This window comes from Paramisgurnus dabryanus, chromosome 20, assembly GCF_030506205.2.
Source record: "Paramisgurnus dabryanus chromosome 20, PD_genome_1.1, whole genome shotgun sequence".
Taxonomy (NCBI): Eukaryota; Metazoa; Chordata; class Actinopteri; order Cypriniformes; family Cobitidae; genus Paramisgurnus; species Paramisgurnus dabryanus.
Window position 1 is genome coordinate 26789674 of NC_133356.1, and position 18047 is coordinate 26807720.

Sequence of the window (18047 nt, forward strand, 5' to 3'; positions counted from 1 at the left end):
TAACAGTGTACTTAAAACACATAAAATATCTCAACATTTGACCTGTGTCTCATCTCTTTTTAAAAAGTGTAAGCCAACTGTGTATTTGTCTTTATACATGTGTACTCTGTTCTTGAGGCTTCACCTATAGAAATATATACTGTATCCTCAGTATTGTTGATCAGTGCCATATTTTATATTTTGTAATCTACATAAATTTCTTCTTAGATAAACACAGTGTCCGAATTCATAATTCATCTTGTAGTCTACCTGTTATATCGATTATTAATATTAGCCTACAAGATTAGCAAATCCAGTGGACTATGTACAGGCCAGGGTGGCGGCACAGCAAAGGTCTTACTCTGACTATGCTTGTAATAAACTGATTAAAATTGGTTGCTACTTTGAAGAATCTAAAACACAAGATGCAGTCCTATGTGTTTGCATGTAACACATTTTGTTTCGTTTTTTGTCAAAGTAGGAAAATCACTTTATCTGATCATACAAAACTTTACAGAAGATTTCAGAATAAGTCCAGAATAAGATACTATAATATTTTATATAAGTGATAGATGCAGGCTGTAAAGATTTTGTCTTACTGACACTACAAATGAGCTGGAGTTATAAAATACCTGCAATAGGCCATGGGTTTATTTCAGTTTATAAAACTTTTTTTTTCACTTCTTGACTTGAGTTGACTCACACTCCCCATGTCTCATCTCCTCTGTCACCAGAAACTGAGTTTTGAAACTTCAGCTATTGTTCTCTGCTCTGAAAATATCCCATTTATCTGCCATGCATATTTATTTTTGCACCTGTGAAACAAAAATCCCAATGCTTATTTCCTCATTATTTTTCTCTTTTAAGTGGCTTTTCTCTGCTCCTGCACAAACTTATCTTTATTCTGTCTGCCACACCACCAGTTTCTTGATTTCTTTCATTGAATTCAAGTCTTGCGTCATTATTTGTAAATGCAAATTTGTTTTTATTATTGATGCATTATTGACCTTTAGAATGACTTAAATTTAAAATCTAATTTATATAGAGGTCAAGAGAGGTCAAAATATCTGTATTCAGCTTGAAGGGATCCTGATATATAGCTATATAAAACTGCAACCACAGCCACATGATCTTTTTTGTGACTTGGCTGTCCACAACCCTTTTTGGTTTGTTTTGGTTTAGTTGTTTCTTTAAGTAGGGAAGTTTGCTGTTAATGCCACATGACTACAAACTAAAAATGATTCATTCTCTGGAGATGATTTCTGGCACAATAGTGAATTCTTGAAATAGAGAAAACTGGACACATAACACTTTCTTTGTATCTTATGACCTCTAAATGCACTTAGACATCTGGTAAGTTCTCAGATTGTTTCTATTTTAGAAATGTAATTTTCAGACATTTACAGTATAATATAGTATCATTATATGTGGCACAGTCTGAAAACCAAACCAAAGTCATTTCTATTATAATATCTTTAACTGAGGAAGGTCATTTCAAAGATTGAAATAAATGTTTAGAAAGTCATTGCTATGACTACACTGATTCTCCAAATCTCATAATAAGATTATAATAATAAAATTTGTATAATATTTGTATGAACATTTGAATCAAATATATAAAACATGGTTTAAACAATCCAATTTTTACAGAATATCTCAAGACAAAAGTATATTTCACCACATTGTTAAATCTGGCAGTGGTAATACATAATCTAATGGTATTCATGACCAAGATTTGTTATGTTTTATTGATTTAAAACAATTGTTTCTGTTTTGTAAAAAGGGTTATATGATTATTGAACAAAACATGTCCCCAACTCAGAAGTTTCACTTCCACTTCTTAACATTCAAAATCTTATACAATCTCATAAACAACAGTAGCCTAATATAGGTGGTGTCAAGATTTCAACAACCATATAAATACGCTACCCAGTCTCATCAATTTGCAAAAAAGAGGGCATGCATATGACGTCACCGTCGGCGAGAGGGACTGTGGTTACGCCCACTGAGTGGCAAAAGACAGAGCGGAAGCATTTGAGTACAGCGTGACATCAACGAAAACACGGTGAAAAAGCTGTTGTGCCATAGACTGTACTAACAGATAAACAAGAATTCGGAGCTATCGTTTTACAGACTGCCAAAAAACACAGAAAGAAGAAGTAAATTGATCATTCATTCCAACATTCACAGACCACAGGTGGGTTGATAAGTTGCTAGGGTCACTATCAAGCAGAGGTTTTACTTTCTACTTAAAAGTATTTTTTCAATTATTTGTATTTTATCTGTGTTTCTCTTTGGAAAACAAACATTCCAAAGCATATTATAATAAGTTTTACTCTATTACATTTAATAAATGCACGATTTTGTTTTACATTAAATATTTAAGTACATTAACATACTTTTACTCAAGTAAAAGTTAAAAAGCAATTTTAATGTAATTGGGTGTTAACATTTTTTTAATATGCCATATTAAAGAATACACAGTATTATGTGTATGCTTTAGAATATAGTGAAGTAATGTTTTTCCCAATACAAACATCCTAATAAAGCACAGGTGCTTGGAAAATGTATTGTCCACCTAAAAAAAGTATTGTCCACCTCTGCTATCAATCAAGCCCAACGAAATCCAATGTAAGCTGATAGTCAGTTTTACTGGCATTTTCGCAGCAGCCGCTATGAAAACCAGCCATTTTGTTGAATGTTTGCCACTCGACGGGGCGAGTTCTGGCGTGGTCACATGGAAAAGTGACGTCAATGTATATGCCAAGGTCCAATTTTGCGAACATATGATACACCAGTCATTCCCGTTTACTTCAGTGAAGAGCAGATGCGCGCAAATACCACGCATCTTTTCATGTCATTTTATGTATTGGTTTCTCATTTTGTTTCTATTTTTAAACCATTGTCACCTGGGGTTAGATTTGGATCTTGGGTAAGGATGTCCAAAATGCAACCCAAATGAGTCCCAAAGTTGTTCTAACCACAACCCCAAGCAACAATGGTAAAAATGAGAAATCAATACATATAATGACACAAAAAGATGTGGAGTATACATTTTTGCAGACTTTCAGCTTTCATTCAAGGGGTGAACAAAAATATAATGTGAATTTTTATGAACAGTCATCCTATTTTTTTAGAGGCTCAAATAAGCATAAATTTTTTGCAAAATGCTCGCTCAATCGGGTTGAAAAAAATCCAGTCCACAATCACTTTTTATATTGAAAATCGTAATAAAATTTTTTTACATTGAGATTCAAATTAAGACTTTTTTTCCAAATTAAGGCTATTGTGGTCAAATTAAGACTCAAAAAACCCCACATCCCCAACAACACACAAGGGTTAATTAATCAAGAACGGATGAGTAATTTATTATATGTTCTTTGTTTTTTGATTAACATTAAACAGACAGCAGCAGGTGTATTAGACACTATTATTAAACAATATGTTACATTAGACAGACAATCGGGCAGTTTAACCGTTTCTGTAAATGAGGTCTATGCATGTGTATACTTGTTCATGATGTTTATCATGCACAGCACGACAAGTCAGAGCTCAGGCGAACGCTTTTATTGCCAGAAGTAGGGTCCGGACCTGATAGGTTACTTCTGCATAAACATGGATTTTAACCCGACAGTTGCACACGTATGAGCACCGCCCCGATTATTCAATAACTCACATACAGGTAGTCTGTCATAAATTAACCGGTGAAATAAACCACAGGTCACAAAGTCTGTCCCAACATATTTCAGGATTGTTTCAAATATCGTGCTCTTTCTCAATCCAGATATAAAAATGACCAACAAATCTCTTCATGTGAACATTGACAAGTGGATATTTGAAAATGAGAGTTCTTTCCTTCCGCCTGTGTGCAACAAATTAATGTAAGTTAGCTTGGTTTAACGTTTATAAAGTTGAAAATGCTATTCACATTCACAACTGAAGTATGGTGTCATTTTAGGTTCTTTTATCAGTTGAATATTATGTATGTTGGTGGTCCAAACATAAGGAAGGATTATCACATTGAGGAGGGTGAAGAGGTAAGGTGCACACACTGCTTATTAAATATAATGTACAGGTTAACATCACATGCAGACTTCTTATCAGTTTTGTTTAAATGCAAGCTAACCAGTGATAAGACCTAAAATACGCAAACAGAGACTTTAAACAGCAATAGTATTAAAATGCCTGAATATAATAACTAAAATGATCTGATACTGTCTGCACGTTCTTGGCAGAGAGTTCTGCAAAAGCTTCAAAACGTATTGGTCACCAGGGTTTACACTTACTAAGTTGCTGACTTTTCATTCTAGGCTTGACCTCATTAAACTGCAGAAGTTTTGCAAATACACACTGTGCTTTTTTGTAAATAATGAGGACAAAGTCTGTAAGCTGGTGCTTCTCGCATGCACTTTTTACCCATCATGAATTTACAGTGCTTGACTATGACACCAAATAAGTTACTTTGTTGTAAAAAAGTAGATTATTGTTATGCAATAAAGTTGTAGAATTACATTGCAGTCCAAGTGTAAGGTACTAGTTACTAGTGATACAATTGCATATATAGTTATCATTTTTAAACTATAGTTATAATGTAAAAAAGAAACAAAATAACCAACATTAGAGAAACAACATGAATATGAATATCTGTATAACACTGCTCCATCTGTGTCATTTTCTTAAGCACAAACTCCCATCTATGTAAACACTTCATCATAAATGATGCTGAAATGTACGGTTACAGTATATGCCAGATTCATTAGTCTGCTGAATCCTTTACAACCAGCCCGCATGCAAGATGGCCAATTGTCTCATGCAAGTTTAGCACTCATTTGCATAATTCCTTTAGTGAATTGGATTCTAAAACAATAAGCGTGTGAATCAACAACAGCAGTGGGTGCAATTCATTTCCTTAATTTTTGAATTACGACTTTTATTTAGTGGAACATTGACAAATGTCTTTTCTAAATCAAACACCATTACAAAGTGAACAGATTGACTCTTGCTGAATAACTCAGGCCGGTTTACCAGACATGGCTTATGTCTAGTCCAAGACTAAAATGCTTGATATATATCATAAAATATATCAGTGCCATTGTTTTGTCTCATGATGCACAATTTTTTGCAGACTGATCTCACGGAAAGTCATGTTATAGTAGCGAAAAATTTGATTCATTTAATCGTGTCCACGGCACGAAATTTAGCTTTCTATACATTTCTATAATTTTTTTTCTTGTCCGTGGTACTACTTTCTTTTCATGTCATTTTATGTATTGTTCTCTCATTGTTTTTTTCTATTTTATTACCATTGTCACTTGGGGTTAGAATCACTTTCTGTTACGTTTTTAGACATCCTAACCCAAACCCCAACTCTAACCCCAACTCCAGGCCAGAATAGTTTCAAAAGCGGAAGAAAAACATGTTGAAACCAATACATAAAGGTACATCCTAACCCAAACCCCAAATCTAACCCCAAACGACAATGACACGAAAAACAAAGTCGTGCCACGGACACGAAAAACTATTTCTCGAAACCCGTGCGAGTGACACAAAACATTGTGCTCATGGCACGAAAAAAGCTGAATTTTGTGCCATATGGACACAAATAAATTAATCACATTTTTGTGACTATAACACGACTTGCTGTGAGATCGTGGTGTTTTTGTTACTTAAATGTTCTAATATAACTAAGGTCTAGTCCTGGTTTGACTGTGTCTGCACTGACAGAAATAAAGGTACCTCACTGGGGCTGTACCCTTTCAAAAAGTACAGCTTTGCACCTAAGGATTTCATTTTAGTACCTCAGAGGTTCATGGTTCATACTGGGACCAAAGAGAGCTTATTAGTACCTCAAAAATGCATATTAGTATCTCGAAGGTACATATTGGTACTAAATGTTTACATATCTGTACCTAATGCTCCATACAATTGCCTTTTTAAAGATTGCTGCCCCACTGACAACTAGGGTAAATATTTTGACTTTTTTCTAACAATGTAGGTCCTTAAGGTACGGTAATCTACCCAAAATTGTATTCTGTTTTGTATTCCTGTGAAGGAACCAAACGGAAACTTAGGGTACAGCCCAGTGACAAAAAAGGTACAGTTTTTTCTGACAGTGTGGAAAACTGCCCCATAATGTCAAAACTTGAAAAGATGGCCTAGTTTTGGCAAGTGATACTTCTCTGTTTATAGTGTAATGTTTCAATTTTGGTCACTAGGGGTCATTGCAAACCATTTTGAGGTACGATAGTGACTTTATTTCTATAGAAATTTAGTTCTGTTGATGAGAGTTAGTTTTTAGGAACAAAGTGTTGCTTAAGTTTGTGATTAAAGTGTATGATTTGTAAAGGCTCATGAGTTACTGAGTCATGTCCTTTTTATACAACACAGCTACAGGGCACAGCTGCAAGAAACACCTTAAGTTAAAAAACCCTTGTTACTGTAAAAGTGTTGTCACTACGGGTTTTCTTAACCTGTTACAGGAAGCCAAAGAAGCTGGCATAGCCTCTTATTCCAGAGCCCATGAATTAAATCACAAAAACAGAACAGCTTCTGTCACAATAGCAGCACGCTTGTGATATAAGTCATGGTTATGCAAGGCTAGCGATTAAAAACGAGGAAATAAAGGAAAGCTAAATTATTCAGAGTTCACTGCAGACATTCGGACTGACTTCCTCTTTCACTTCCTTTTGTCTTACAGCTCTTTTATCAAGTTAAAGGTGACATGGTTCTGAAAATCATAGAGAACGGCAAACACAGAGATGTGCACATCCGAGAGGGAGAGGTGAGAATAACGTGACAATGGTCTGGCTTGACTACCCTCAGTACTGCCTAAAAAAATGACTCTGCTATTATCATCTGTCATACAGTCAAGAGAGGATTGCTTCTTAAAGACAGTGAGAATAAATGGAGAAAAAACTTCTGAATTTCTCTTGTTAAAAAGACCACACTATTCAGAAACTCTATAAATAATCAGTGTTTCTTGATGCATATAAATTTTATAGCACTTTACTTTGTATGTAACTTGTTTGTAGCTATTTCATTTAAAGTTTTACATTTTAGGTAACAAACACAAGAACACTATTAAATCTCATGAAAGAGGGCGTATGGATGAGTGTTTTTATTCCCAAACCGACACTAAAGAAAGACTCAATACTCTTTGGGTTTCAGATGTTTTTACTTCCAGCACGGATTCCTCATTCACCCCAGAGACAGGCACATACAGTCGGGCTGGTAATAGAGAGAAGACGACTCAAATCAGAAACAGATGGGCTCAGGTACTCGAAGTGACCTTAAATCATACAATTGTCATTTATGAATTTACAAAAGCCAATTTGATCATAATGAAATGTGACCTTTATCTGGACCATGATCTTAATAAGTCTACTAGATACACTATGAATGCTGTAATACACATTTATAAAACCGTTAGATCCAATCCTTGAATCTGATTGGTCAATAGCTGTGCTTTATTCACCAAAACACTGCTAAGACCGCTTCACCCAGCGGTTCTATTTAAATAGTGCATTTTGTCAGTACGTTGTCTCAGCTGATGATGTTTGTCCTGTGGTGGCTACCGTAGCTTCACTACACGTTTCGAAAGCGAGGGGTGAGCTGTGGCCTGAGCCATTGGTTGCAATTCACAGTCTCATCACTAGACGCTGCTAAAGTCTCACATCGCACTTTAAGTCTGTAAAACATTGTATCATTAAAAATAACTTTAAAAAACTAAGAATGTGTGCACTGTGTGCCAGATTGTGTGTATTATATCTGCTAATTGCTGAGTGTTTTTACTGTGCAAATGTCAGTTAATTATAAATGACAATGCTAAATGGTATCCACCATATCCATTATCAGTTCAAAGGAAAATATTTTAATGGGTACTTGAGTCTTATTCATAGGTCAGTGGGGACACATACAGTATAACGATTAGGTTTGGAAACACTGCTTTAATATATACGTATCATTAACTTTAGGTACTACGTGGATAATACTACTGATGTCTTATTTGAGCGCTGGTTTTACTGTGAGAACCTTGGAACCCAGCTTGTTCCTGTCATACAAGAGTAAGTCATAAGGATTTTTCTAAATATATGTCTATTTGCATAATGCATGTTTGGTTTTGCATGTGCACCAACACATGAATTGCATTCCTGTCAGGTTTATGGATTCAAAACAGCATAAAACAGGAAGACCTGACCCAGGTAGATATGTTTCTTTAGTTTGCTTGTTTGAAAAGTGATGATAATGGCACACTCAAAAACATGTTTTTTTTTTTTAACCAAACACAGACAATAGACGACTCCTGGCCGGAGCTGCTTCGTCTTACGGAGCGGATCCGGCCCAGTCGTTGGCCGTCTGGGAAGGCTGGACAGAATAAATATTTCAGACATATCCACACGTTGGGTTATAAATAAAGCTATCCTGTTTCAACCAAAATGCTGGGTTGTTTTAACCCATGGTTGGGTAACAACCACCAACCAATGTGTGTTCTGTCCAATTTACCCAGCTATGGATTAAAAACAACCCAGCAGTTCTGATTCTTGATGCCTTTATGTCACTTTACACATCAGGCACCAACAACTATACAACAAGTACACAATTATTGCTTAAAACCCTTTTATTTCAGTTTTATAGTATTTACAGTATATTAACATAAAAAACATAAATGAACAAACAAAATGGTACATATATAAAATGACAATGTGATTCAGCTTTTGGTTGAATAGTGGATGGCCATGAGTGAAAAATGCTTCAAGATCGATTCCCTGAGGAATACTATTTCATTTTTTATAAACCATGTAAGATTGCTTTATTGTACTGAATTGTACTTTACGGTGGTATTTTCATCCATCCATCCCCCACTTTTCTGCTTTTAGTAGATGAAGACACTTTTTTTAATAGATATATCACTCATCGTACTCTGGTACAGACAGATAGGATCTGAAGTGAGAGGGCAAAGGGAACTACATCACAATTTATTTTCAATGAATGAAGCAAGTGGAATGAAGAGCTGAATGCCTGTATATGCTGTATCATACGATGTGTGATGTCATACATAAATTGCTATTGAAAATAAAACTTAGTAAACTTAAACTTAGTAGCAAGTGTACATAAACAACTTAGTATGTAAACCATTTGTTAAGGCCCTAAATCAATATTAATAATCTATGCATTACCTTATGTATTTGAATATTATAACTTGTTTTCTTTCAGCACTGTAACTGCAAGTTTATATTTTTGCAGCTGAACCGATCATGCCGGCCCCATTCCCATTCAACGCCATGAACGTTATGACACCTTTCTGCTTCAGAGAATGGGTGAAGAAGCAGAAGCCTGCACTGGCCAGCGGTCGGCCGGTGGATATGTTTGGAGCGCAGTTTGAAACCGAGGTGAGGAGAAGGACACTTAAACACTAATAAGTTCCATATTTCCTGTAGGAGTCTGTCAGATGTGAGATCCTGGTCATTAATCTGAAGTCTGACTGTGAGCGAATCCCATTATGGATAGGCAATTGACACAGATTACAGAGTCCAGAAGCATTTCAAGAACAGGGGGGATCTTTTATACAACACTGCTTGGAGTTTATATTGTCCCAGCCTACAGAGTGTTTAAAGTGACAGTGAAGCAGTGTTAGGCTTAATTGGATACTTGAATGATTAATTGAATGATGATTGGTCGATTATTGAAGACACCTGTGATAATAAGCAGAATCACTGAAGGAAAGAGAACATAAGAACTACAGCCACTGCCTTAAGCTTGGTACACACAAAAAAGATTTTGAAAGATGTGTTTCAAAATGTGAGAGACCACAAACATGATGAAAAAAATAGACGATTTAACACTTCCTATAGTGTGTGGAGTGACGCTTTGCACATCACGCACCATCAGATTAACTTCACAAACAATACGAGTCTCAGCTGAGAACACAGGAAATCTCACCAATGTCTTGCGATGTTTCTCACGTCCAAACGTGACACAACAGTAAACAAACATGGCAAACAACGGGCTTAAAGAAATTGCATTAAAACAATTGACTGCTTTTTTACATCTCTGATGTCCATCTCAATTTGGACTGTGCATGCTGCGACATGTAGTTGTTAATTGTTTTATCTTTAATTGGCTCACTTTCTGATTGGATATCGTTTAGTTTCACATGACAATCTACAGCGTGTCTGTGCGTCTGTCCTCGGGGCTTCCCCCATACAACAGGATTTCTGTTAAGATAATCGTCGCAACCACGAAGATGATCGGGACTTTACTTAGGATTGTCGTAAAGGGGAAAATCTACCCAAATTCAGCCCGAATATCTTGTGGTGTGTACACGACTTTAAAGGATTACTTCACTTTTTATTAAAAAATCTAGATAATTGACTCACCCCCATGTCATCCAAGATGTTTATGTCTTTCTTTTCTCAGTCAAGAAGAAATGTCGTTTTTTTTTGTTTTTGTTTTTTTGAGGAAAACTTTCCAGTATTTTTCTCAATTTAATAGACTTTATTGGACCCCAACAGTTTCAATACGGTTTAAAATTGCAGTTTCAATGCAGCTACAAAGAGCTCTAAACGATCCCATACAAAGCATAAGGGTCAAGAAGAATAAAAGATACTGTATAACTTTTCGTCTTGCACTAGCTGTGTACACGCGTTACATATGCGAAATGCACACTTGTGGACCATTTTAATCAATAAACTGACACAAAGACATTAATTAATTCATTCCACATACAACAACGTCTGAACGGCCGTCTTTCTCCACACCTGTAAACACTGAAGCGGTGGCTTGGCATTCATTTACAAGGTTTTAGGAGTGTGTTTATGGGAATTTTAACCATTCTTCTAAAAGCACATTTGTAAGGTCAGACACTGATGTTGGATTAGAAGGCCTCGCTCATAGTCTCCGCTCCAATTCATTCCAAATATGTTCATCTACAAGTTCCTCCACACCAAACTTGCTAATTCATGTCTTTGTGGACCTTGCTTTGTGCACTGGTGCAGTCATGATGGAACAGGAGGGGTCCATCCCCAAACTGTTTCCACAAATTATCCAAAATGTCTCTGTATAATGAAGCATTAAGAGTTCATTTCACTGGAAGTGATTGGAACACCTAAGTTCAATGATTTGGAGGGGTGTCCCAAAACTTTTGGCAATATCATTTGATAAACAATCGTGATTATGATTTTACCCATAATATAGCAGTGCTACTGTGCCTGACTCGAGACTCGCTGTATTGTGCTGTTCAGTTAATGCATGCACAATATTAAAGGCTCATTGTGTCAGACGTGTCCGATAGAAACCGTTCTTGATTTAGTGTTTTGGTGACAAAGGAATTACTGTATCGCAGTGTGTGTGCTGCACATGCTCAGAATCAACAAAGTTGACCAGGTCTCGGTTTAGTACTGCTGGGGAGAATTCCCATGAAGAGTTAATACATTAGATACAGATTATACTTTGGAATATTGTCTCGATTTGAATCTGAATGACTGTCGAGCGCATCTAAAAGTAAGTAACCTGGATCATTGCTGTCTCGAGATGCAAACCCGATTCAGTCCCATTTGGTGTACTGATTCAAGTCGTTCACTGAAAAGAACCAGATCAAAAGAACGAATCGTTCACAAATCAGATATCACTATTAGATGCTAATGCTTTATTGAGAATGTATGGTTACTATTGTGATGATCAGTGTTTCCTTTAGTTTGGCATTTTTACTCTCTCTATATTTTTTCTTTGCTAATCTAATTAATTATCAAAAGGTTATTTGTATAGATCTTTATTTCTGCCATTTCTAGATCTCATTTTTCAAATATTCAGGAAAAGTTTCAGTAAGCTTATAAATCGCAACAATTGTGACTCACTTTATGCTGCAATGCATGTTCGCATCCACTGTAGTATAAAACATGCATCATGCATTGCAACATGAAATATGTCACCATTGTTGTGATTCATGTGTTATTCAACTTCTAAAATGTATTAAAAAAAAAAGATTTAGACATTTTGATCTGAGAGAAGAACCATTGAAAAACAATTCCAAAGTATCATTTTTGGTCATTGATAAGTCAAGCCTTTCTCTTTAACAGTGTAAGCAATATGATAATCTTTGCTTTTAATACCCTGTGTAACAGAGATTTTGGTAAACACTGTTACAAAGATAACAAACTAAAATATGCCAAGAGTTAAACTTCCATAGTAAAGGGAACACTGATCATCATAATGGTGACCAAAAATTTGTAATAAACCTGTGTTAATTCCCAAAGAAGTAGACAAATGACAGTTGACCTTATGAAGACACCTTAATGAGATTAATGTCTTTTCCGGGCTGCGCCCAGCCCCGACAAGATGTTGCAAAAGGTTTTTTTAACAGAAATGTTGATACGTTGAACATCCTGTTCTGATGACACAAGAGTTGCAGCAACAGCAATTGAGAAGGGCATCCTCTGTGTTCTTTCTTAAAAATTTGGAGTCTGATGAAATCGTTATAAATACGTGTTTTATACCGCCAAATACGCTCAATGTTACAGTCACTCCCCTTGCTGTCTAGTGTCCATAAAAGCGAACACATTTGTAAACGGCTTTTACTTAGACCCATTGTCTGAGCTATCTCTTTAATAACTCATCATTTATATCATGTGGCTGTTGATTTGGTTGCCATTTTTTGAACAGCCACCAAACAAGAGAAAACGTATTTTGCACAGAGGTGCACACTGTTTCCAGTAAACATGTCCATCAACCCAGAAACGTAGTAAAAACGTTGCACACAGGTTTGAGCTTGAACATGCCCCAGGCATCATCAGGTGTCTTCTTCTTCCTTTATTTCTTAACGCCATTCCAGCATCTACGGCTATATTCACCAGGAGAACCAGGTAATCTATACACAAGTTTATTCAGACACGTTGTTTTATACACAAGTTGGGGGAGGGACAATTTGGTTTCTCCAATTTGCCTAACTTGCGTGTTTTTGGCCTGTGGGACGAAACCGGAGTACCCGGAGTAAACCCACGCTGACACAGGGAGAACATGCAGAAACTCCACACAGAAAGGCCACCTGCCCTAGCCGGGGCTCGAACCGGGACATCAGGTGTCTTCAATGATAAAACAATCAACACTTAATTAATCACTTAAGAATCCAATTAACTCAAGTGTTACTTTTAACACACTGTATTTGCACCATATAAGCTCACAGCAGTGTTAATTTAACACCAGGGATTAACTGTAGTGCAATATTAATTTTATATTTCATTTATGTCCTGTTGAGCGGTGATTTAAGTATTTGTGGCTTAAAACAGAAGGAAAATTGACTGGCTTGTGCTGTGCCTCTCTATGTATTTCCTGTGAGACACTCGCATTTTAGCCAGTTCACACGCTCACACGTCCTACCTTGCATTTCCCACGCTGAGAAATAAGAGGGAACTTTTTCTGCTATTTCCAATTAATTTACTAGTTACAGGCATACGCAGGGAAGGTCTCTGCTGAAAAATTATTCTTTAGTACAGTGCTATTTTGAGACACCATGAATACGAACTAAAATATGCTTTTAACATAGGCTACTATCTTGGTATTAAAAAAAAATATTTAGTTACCACTTGCAGTAAACTTGAACCCATCATTCATACAAAGTGGTAACTAAATCCGTTTTTTTAAATACATTTCTGTCATATATTTCAGCAATATCTGAGTTCATATTCATGGCGTCATGTCTCAAAATAGTACAGATAAGTACACTTATTATCTTAAGAAGTACTAAAGAAGAATTTTAGGATATTAAGTACAAAATTAGTACATGAAAATATAGCACTTTGGGTATATTATGGAAGTGGGGCCAGATTTAATTTTGATAAAAAAAATATTTTATTTAGATAATTGAAATAATTTCTATTTGTGCTGGTCAATTATAAACCATGGGTAAAATTAACCCTCCTATTATCTTTGGGGTCAATTTGACCCCATACAAAGTTTAAGTCTGTAAATACATAATTGACATATTTTTTTGCTTCAGATTTCATGACTTTTCCTAATTTAATTCCTAAAGTTGGTAAACCAAAAATGAACATGATGATATTTTTCAATGTCCTCTACACATTTTGTAACATCAGTGTTCTTTGGGGTCAATTTGACCCCAAACTCTTTAAGCTATATAAAGCTTTTACATACATTTGTTTTGGTTGTTTTGGGGTGATATTGCGGTCACTATAACATGCAATAATTTTGAAATATTTACACATTTAATAGGATTTTGTCAGAGCTTTTTGACATTAAAAGTGACAGAGAATAATGTGTCTGACACAGACAATAATGTTGAGGAGGACCCTGATTATAAAGAATTATCCTCAGATGAAACTCCTAATGTTGTTTCTGAACCACCAGCAGACACATTCCCTGCCAAAAATGAAAAGTTATTATGGTCCCGCTCCCCACTTAATCAACAGAGTAGACTAAAGGCCATATTACAGTCCATTCTTTACATGTACTTGAGGGTCCCAGTACAGTGATTTTGAAACCTTGCGTACATTGCGTAGGTCACGCATGCAGTTACAGGAGAATGTAGTATGAAGCCCAAGAGATGCATTGCAATTGGTCACAAATAAACTACTGTATACTTTGCGAGGATGTGATTTTGACCGTGTGCGTATGTTCACGTAAACATTAAAAACAGACTATTCTCTGGCCTTTAGGGGCGGTTCACATTTTACGTATTTCAAATGTAGAGATGCGGCAAGCATGCTGAAAAAGATCCAGGCAGCGTGTTGGAAAGGAGGAAAGCGTCATAGATGTAAAATGTTCTGCTAATGTCATCAAAATGGTTCAGGGCCCACCAGATATGTTATCAGCCATGTCCAAGATATAAAATCAGCATTTGAGTTTCTTTTTACACAATCAATTGAAAAGGACATACTTGAAGCTACAAATTTAGAGGGGAGGAGGGTGTATAGAGACACAAAAACTGATGTGACTTGGAAGCCTACATTGGGTACAAGTTTGAGCCAAATTCATGTTACTATCCTTATATATATCAAATTTTAGGTCAATCAGTGAGATTTTATGGTGATTTGCAAATTTGTCCATAGATGTGCAATAGGTATTCTGGATGTGTGGTGGGGAGTTCATTTCAAGGGATTTTAAAGTAGTCAACAAAGATATAAATTACCTGACACAAACCTTTTACTAAAAAAATCATATCTGTAGATTTAAAATGCCGAAGTCAAGTTGATTAAAAATAGGTAAAAAATGTTAACAGATTTTAGGGTTATAAGTAAGATTAAAACTGCTAGCAAAAACTTGAGAGAATTGGGTGGGGCCATAACAGATAATCTCACTCCAAACCTTTGGTAAAACTTGAGAGCCCGATGGAGAGCCCAATGTAAACTCTCACTTTCTTGCCTTTTAATCCCCCTGGTGGGTCACGTGACTAAAAACTATGGATAGTACCATATAAATGTCCATATTTAACCTGAATTAAATGAAATGGATTAAACCACAGATTAAAACATCTCAGCAAAAGTTATTTGTTAAACCCAACAGCATTAAATCCTTATCCTTTAATTCTCTGTTGTGGTAAATTATGGGGTAAGCAATAAAGGGCGCTATAAGGGAGGTTTAGATTAATGGCAGTAATGCATATGCTATCTTTCTATTCATTAGACTCTGCTCTTTGGTCCTGGGACTTGTGAATCTTCAAAGAGACGTACTGATGGCTGGATCTGGCAGCTGGTAAACAACTTCATCCATTCTTTGCTAATGAGAATCCAGTTGCTCAGATATGGATTTGTGTCTGGTTCTGTGCCTACTCAAGTCTCAATTTGCCAAATCTCATTAAAAAATGCATTGTATGTGTCTCATCTTTCTCAGATTCTGTATGTAGCATGTAGGTACAGATATGTATACATTTGGTATTAATATATCCTTTTTGTACCAATATGAATACAGTATGTACTCCTTGGATACAAATGTGTACTTTTTGAAAGGATATCATCCTAGTCAAAACTAGGGACCTTTGTTTTATTTTCTTTCATCTGCTTTCTTCAGATCTCTTTCCACCTCGCTGCAAATTTTTGTAGTTTTTAGACTTTTTTGGTGGGAGACTTTTAAACCTGCCATTAGTTTACTTTTGGGAAAATTCTCCTCACCCTTTCCTCTGTCAGGATTCGATGGTCCTGATGAATCTGCTGTTGTATAGACTGGGTTTTTATTACTAAATAACGTAATTTATCAGATTCTTGTCTGATGTTTTTATACATGTTGCTCGCATTATTTCCTTTAACTTTTTTTTTTTTAGGAGGGGTCATCCAAAGTCTTCATGAATGGCAAAGACTATAACCTGTCTTTAGGAGACTGTCTTCTTATCTTTGGAGAAACAGAGTGAGTATGCTTTTTAAATTTGTGCCAAAATATGATCTAACACAGCGGCTTTCTTTTTGCTTTCTGTCAACACTACAACACAAGTGGGTAAGGGATGATTTTTTAATTACTGTTTTAACCATCAATATGGCAACCACATATTAGATTGTTCACATAGCTTTTTACTTTGATGTTAAAACTGTAAAATATTTAAAATATGTTGAAATTCAAAATATTGTAAATACAGCAACTTTTTTTGAAAAACTTTTAGAAAACCAGGTTGGACGAAGAGGGTTTGAAGTGAAATGTTCAAATTTATACATATTGTTAATAATTTATGGTGCTACAAATCTGTTTCAAAACTAAGTCCATTTGTATGCAATGGCAAAACTTAAAGGTGCAGTGTGTAAATTTTAGGAAGATCTCTTGACAGAAATGCAATATAATATACAGTACATAAGTATATTATTAGTGGTATATGTTATGTTATGTTTTTATTACCTTTGAATGAGATGTTTTTCTATACATACACCGTGGGTCCCCGTATATAGAAGTGGCCATTTTGCGCAATCATGTTTCTACAGTAGCCCTAAACAGGCAAACTGCTCTAGAAAGCGTTTCTCGTCACTTTGTTGTCCCAGTTGATGACATGTTTGTCCTGTGGCGACTATGTTAGCTTCTTTACGTGTTTCGAAGGGGAGGGCTGAGCAGCGGACTGAGCTGTTAGTTGCAATTCACAATCTCACCAATAGATGCCGCTAAAATCTACACACAACACCTTTAATCCAGAGAAACCAAATTTTGTTTTTATAAATAAATATTTATGTTAGTTTAAAAAAGGCCGTATTTTCTAAACACAGTCTTTTTTTTACTTTTTTAGGTATCAGTGGAAACGGTCTCAGGATTGTGTTGCTTTATATGTTGCTCAAGACCCAGAAAGGAAGCGACCTTTTTGAGATTTATCAAGACGAGAGAAGCTTTTGAGATTAATGTACAGTTCTTATTGTAAACTCTTCACCAATATAACACATTCATAATAATAATCAGTCACTTTTTATTACATTTAAACAATAAAGAGAAGTGTACATACAGCATGAATTAAATAAAAGATTACACAATGTATGCCAGGACAATCTCCTAAGCTTGATTAAACACTATTAAAGCCACATTACAATTATAAGTGTCACTAAGCAGAGATACAAAACTCTCGAAATGTTTCTTATAAGAGCAATTCAATCAGAATAAATAAATCTGAAATTAGCTGTTAAGTTTCTTTAAACCCTATTCAATCACATACATTAGAATATTGTTACATCTAGTCTATTACTAATACATCAATGCAATCTTAAAGGTCTTATAAGTGGGTTTCAGGTTGAAATAGCATGCACAAAAATGTTCTTCAGTGAGAAATCACAGCTCTCTCTGTAAGAGCCCTAGGCATAAACACCTAACAAATGTCAAAGGAGAAAAGCATGCATTTAAATCCAAAATGTTTCATGATTTCTGTGATCATCTGGATCATGTCGAGATTCAGGGTCTAATTAAGTGTCAATGTCAGTGGAGGTTAGCAAGATGGTTTAAAGCACTTACAGCATCTTTAAAACTGTCTGACAGAAGACCTCATACTACAATGTAGCTCTAGTAGTGCACATGTATAAAATATAAAATTAATAAACTTAAGTGTTTCATTTCACGGACATTTGCTACTTGCAGACAATGTTGGCTACTGCTTTTCATTA

General features: G+C 35.6%; 1 protein-coding gene across 1 annotated transcript; it reads left to right on the top strand.

Annotated features, from left to right (window-relative positions):
- Positions 1-1189: 1189 nt before the first annotated feature.
- haao (3-hydroxyanthranilate 3,4-dioxygenase) lies at positions 1190-18002 on the top strand. The gene is made up of 11 exons (XM_065297341.2): positions 1190-1332; positions 3764-3860; positions 3938-4016; positions 6677-6760; positions 7147-7253; positions 7953-8042; positions 8137-8180; positions 9223-9368; positions 15613-15681; positions 16247-16329; positions 17189-18002. The coding sequence occupies exons 2-11, from the start codon at positions 3772-3774 to the stop codon at positions 17262-17264; spliced, it is 867 nt and encodes a 288-aa protein (XP_065153413.1). The 5' UTR covers positions 1190-1332; positions 3764-3771; the 3' UTR covers positions 17265-18002.
- The last annotated feature ends 45 nt before the right edge of the window (positions 18003-18047 follow it).